General features: G+C 37.2%; 1 protein-coding gene across 1 annotated transcript in view; it reads left to right on the top strand.

Moving 5' to 3' along the window:
- The window catches only part of ESR2 (estrogen receptor 2 (ER beta)), a 164,324-nt gene that overhangs the window by 1,560 nt on the left and 158,076 nt on the right, over positions 1 to 4,688 (top strand). Inside the window, exons 2-3 of the mRNA XM_012656035.1 lie at positions 460 to 771; positions 2,325 to 2,431. Coding sequence (XP_012511489.1) covers positions 460 to 771; positions 2,325 to 2,431 — 419 coding nt within the window. The remainder of the gene's footprint in view (positions 1 to 459; positions 772 to 2,324; positions 2,432 to 4,688) is intronic.

Below are 4,688 nucleotides of genomic sequence, written 5' to 3'. Positions count from 1 at the left end.
CGCCCGGCCTGAAATATTCTTAATGAACACTATGCCTTAACAGTTCATCTGCAAGAGGAATAACCAATTGTATAGTAGTTTTTGTGAATTAGAAAAAAGGGGAGAGGTGAGGCTTGCTCTCTAAAGAGACCCTGTTCCTGTGGTCTTTAGAGACTTGGTTCAGTTCTGTATCGAACATAAAGAATATAGCCAAACTACATTGAAGGCATAGGTTAAAAGAAGGTATTAAATAGACGGGTAAGTCATCAGTTGGTTAAGTCTTTCTCTAGAACTTGGAAGCTAGAGAAAGGTCATTGAAAATTTTCAGAAACAAGCACGTCGTACATGAAGAGGACAGAGATGAGAGGGGGCTCCTGAAGTTTTGTGTTGTGACTGTATTTATATTTCAAAACAAGGGAAGTAAATGTCTCTGTGTTAAATTTCAAATGGAAAGTTTAACCTGTATATTGGCACACTTAGGATAAGGATGAAGCTATCCTGTCCAAGAACTTTGAAAGAAACATTCTTCATGCCGAAGGACCAAAAGATAAGCAGAAAACATGGGATAAATGTGAACGAGATTTGGTCCATAAAGAAAAACAAAGATCTGAGTTAGACAGACCTCCATATTCATTTGGCTGGGAAACTAAAACTGCGCAATCCCAATATCAGAGTGTCCTTGGTCAGTTGGCTACCCTTCCAGGCGAGGGCACTGTCCTCATACCAGCCACGGAGGAAGCTGTGAAAGAGAGGATTCAGGAAATTGGTGCAAATGAGCAACCTTGGAAATCTGTAAGTTTATTGACATAAAAGTTATTCTTTCCAATTTGATTCTTTTAAGATGCAAATTTTAATATTAGCCAATTTAGTAAACTCTGTGGCTCCGAATTATAATTTTTATCTAATTTTTATTACTACCATAAAAGAAGAGAAGACGTGGTCCATTATTATGTAAGAGGTAGTATAGCATGGTTATGAAAAGCACAGAGCCCCAGTATGAATCCCAGCCCTGGCATTTGCCAGCTGTGTGTTCTTTGGCAGGTGTGAGCCACGGCACCCAGCCTCAAATTTGTGGATTCAACCAACCAAGGATCTAAAATTTAGAAAAATTGCACCTGTACTGAACATGTGCGTACATTTTTTCCTATTTTCCCATTTTTCCCTATATAATACAGTATAACAACTATTTCCTGGTCAAGCGTGGTGGCTCACACCTATAATCTTAGTACTCTGGGAGGCCAAGGTGGGAGTATCACTTGAGGTCAGGAGTTCGTGACCAGCCTCAGCAAGAGTGAGACCCCATCTCTACTAAATTAGCCAGGCAACTAAAAATAGAAAAAAATTAGCTGGGCGTTGCTGCACATGCCTGTAGTCCCAGCTACTCGGGAGGCTGAGGCAGGAGGATCACTTGAGCCCAGGAGTTTGAAGTTGCTGTGAGCTAGGCTGACACTGTGGCACTTTAGCCTGGGCAACAGAGTTAGACTCTGTCTCAAAAAAAAAACAAACAAAAACTATTCCATAGCATTTACATTATATGCATAGATTATATATACAAAGTCCCATTTTCTTTTCTTTTCTTTTTTTTTTCCTCAAAGTCCCGTTTTATATCAGGGACTTGAGCATCCCTGAATTTTGGCATCCATGTAAGGTCCTGGAACCAATCCCCCACAGATACTGAGAAAAGACTGTGTATTGCTTAGATTCAAAGTGTTAGTGAAACCTGATACATGGTAGTCTATGTAGAATTCCAATTTTTTTAATGCTCTGCTTTCTTTTTTTTTTTTCTTTTTCTTTTTTTAAATTTTTTTTTTGAGACCAAGTCTCACTCTGTAGCCCCAGCTAGAATTGCAGTGGTGTCATCATAGCTCACTATACCCTCAAACTCCTAGACTCAAGCAATCCTCCTGCCTCAGCCTCCTGAATAGCTGGGACTACAGAGACTCACCACCATGCCCGCCGATTTTTCTATTTTTTGTAGAGATGGGGTCTCGGTCTTCCTCAGGCTGGTCTTGAACTCCTGAGCTGAAGTGATCCTCCTGCCTCGGCCTCCCAGAGTGCTAGGATTACAGGCATGAGCCACTGTGTCCACCCTATACTCTGCTTTCTTAAAATTCATTATACAACTTTATTTCTCAGTACTAACCAAACTATATTATTTTTGTGTATCAAAGTTTTCTATTTATATTGTAACCCAACTTACACGTGTCAAATCTTAAAGTCTTCCCTGTTCATCTACTTATAACTTAATGTGACTATAACGTTGATGTAAATAGAACTTGCACATAATTTTGAAACTACATAGAAGACATGGACCATCAGGGAATTTTTATATATTTTTCTTACAGAAAACCAAAGACCTTCAACAGAAAATTCAGATGTTCACTAAGCAACTGGAGCAGCTGCATTACCTTTGTAAAGATACTGCTCAAGAATCATCCCAAACCGAAGAAAAGTATTGGGAACAAAACAGACCCTTGAAACATCTGGAGGGAAAAATTGCAATCAATGACTTTTTTCAAGGGAGATTATACTTGGACAAGAAGAAAGTAAAAATTTCCTGAAGTATAGGCATTTCTTTGATAATGAAAATGATTGTTTCATTTGTTGATAACTTTAACATTATCTAATATTTAAAGCTGTTAATACTATTTATACTTTACTTAATATTGGAAAAGTGGGGCAATTTTGCTACAAATCCTTAAAGCTTCTGATTTTACCAAGAAGCCTTTCCTTTCTCCATATCTCCATGCTCTAAATGCACAATGCTCTATTGTGCATTTATTTGAATTCGATACTTATTGTGAGGGTATCCATTAATATCTATCTTAATGTACTTTTATTATTTTTAAATTTGCTTTTTTTAGAGAGTTCTTAGGTTTTCTGGATTTAATTATATATTGTCATATTGTTTTCTAGGAGAGAATGTATTTCTTTTAGATTTTCAATTTATTGCTAACTGAATTACAAAATATTCTTTTAGAATTATTTTCATCTTTTCTATATCTATGTAGTCTGTATATTTCTCTTTCCTAATATTGTATATTTTCAGTTTTCCTCTTTCTTCTTTAACCATGCTTGCCTGGGACACCTATTTTATCTTTCTAAAGAACCGGTGGTTATTTTTCAGTACGCACTTCACTAGTTTATTTTGATTTACATATAATGAATACATGTAGTATCTTTATTAAATATTCTCTCCTACTTGTTTTGGGGTTCAGGGTCAATAATCTTGTCTGTTCTTAGTTCTTAAGTGTGCTCTTGGCCCAAGAATGACCAGACATACCAAAAGCAAGGCAAGTGTTAAGCAAAGTTTATTGAGGGAGGACAAGGTAGGTTTACAGATGAGGAGCAAGACACAGGTTTACAGAGTATGAGCAAGATACGTTTGACACAGAACAGCAAATGGACTCATCTGTCTTAACAAAAGTGCAACTATTTTAGCTATTGCTTCTGGTAGTTACTTCCATGTCCTTGAATAATTTTATATTGCTATATCTTGAATTGTCCATTTTAGACATTCTCTGTTGACTTCCTATTATATGATAGATGAAGTTTTATCTCTCTTATACCACTTTCCCACCTCCCCCTTCTGTCTTCCCAATATAGTTATATCAATATTTTTACCGAATCCACAATCTGCATTTGCTTCACTATGATGCTAAATGTATACAAAAACTTGAAGTACTATATTCTTGTTGTGTTTTCTTTTTTGAATTACATTTTATTTTTTCTAGAGTTAATACCTTCCTTGTGTTTTCATATGTTTGATTTTCAACATTAATTTATTGTTTTTTCCCCCTGAATCTATATCAAATGATCTTTTAGGCCGGCGTGGCGGCTTGTAATCCTAGCACTCTGGGAGGCCAAGGCAGGAGGATCGTTTGAGCTCAGGAGTTGGAGACCAGCCTAAGCAAGAGGGTGACCCCGTCTCTATTAAAAATATTTAGCTCTGCATCTTGGCGTGTGTGCCTGTAGTCCCAGCAACTCAGGAGGCTGGGTCAGGAGGATGGCTTGAGCCCAGGAATTTGAGGTTGTAGTGAGCTACAATGATGCCACTGCACTCTACCCAGGCAAAAGAGTAAGACTCCGTCTCAAAAATAAATAAATAAAAGATCTTTTAATCCATAAAAATTCCCATTTTTCTCTCCCAAAGTCCTTCATTCTCTTGTTTTGGTCTGGATTTGGCTCTGTGGGCCTAGGCGTAGCTATAATCCTATGACTTTTCTTCTCCGATCTCCTACATAGGTTTCACCATTTCCTAAATCACATGTCTTCCTCTTTTTTGGTTTACTTTCTTATTTTGCTGGAGCACATTCTCCAATAGCTTGCTGAGAAATAGTGCCTTGGAGAGATACATTTTCTTTGAGTCTTTGTATGAATGACGACTTCTTTTTTTGAATCCTCATATTCAATTGGTAGTTGGGTTTAGACTTTATTTTCACACAGAGACTTGAAGACATTACTCCACTATCTTCTAGTCTCCAAGGTTGTTATTGAGAAAAATAATGCCATTCTGATTCTTATTCCTTAATATGTTACTTGTTTTATTTCTTTTAATGAATTAAAACATTTGTCGTAAGATTTTTTGTTGTAACATCTTAAATAACTAATTTTTTCTCATATTAAAAATTCGTGTTGGCCGGGCGCTGTGGCTGACGCCTGTAATCCTAGCACTCTGGGAGGCCGAGGCGGGTGGATCGCTCAAGGTC

Source organism: Propithecus coquereli, unplaced genomic scaffold (assembly GCF_000956105.1).
Source record: "Propithecus coquereli isolate 6110/MARCELLA unplaced genomic scaffold, Pcoq_1.0 Scaffold5, whole genome shotgun sequence".
Classification (NCBI taxonomy): domain Eukaryota; kingdom Metazoa; phylum Chordata; class Mammalia; order Primates; family Indriidae; genus Propithecus; species Propithecus coquereli.
This window is presented reverse-complemented; position numbering and strand designations above follow the sequence as displayed.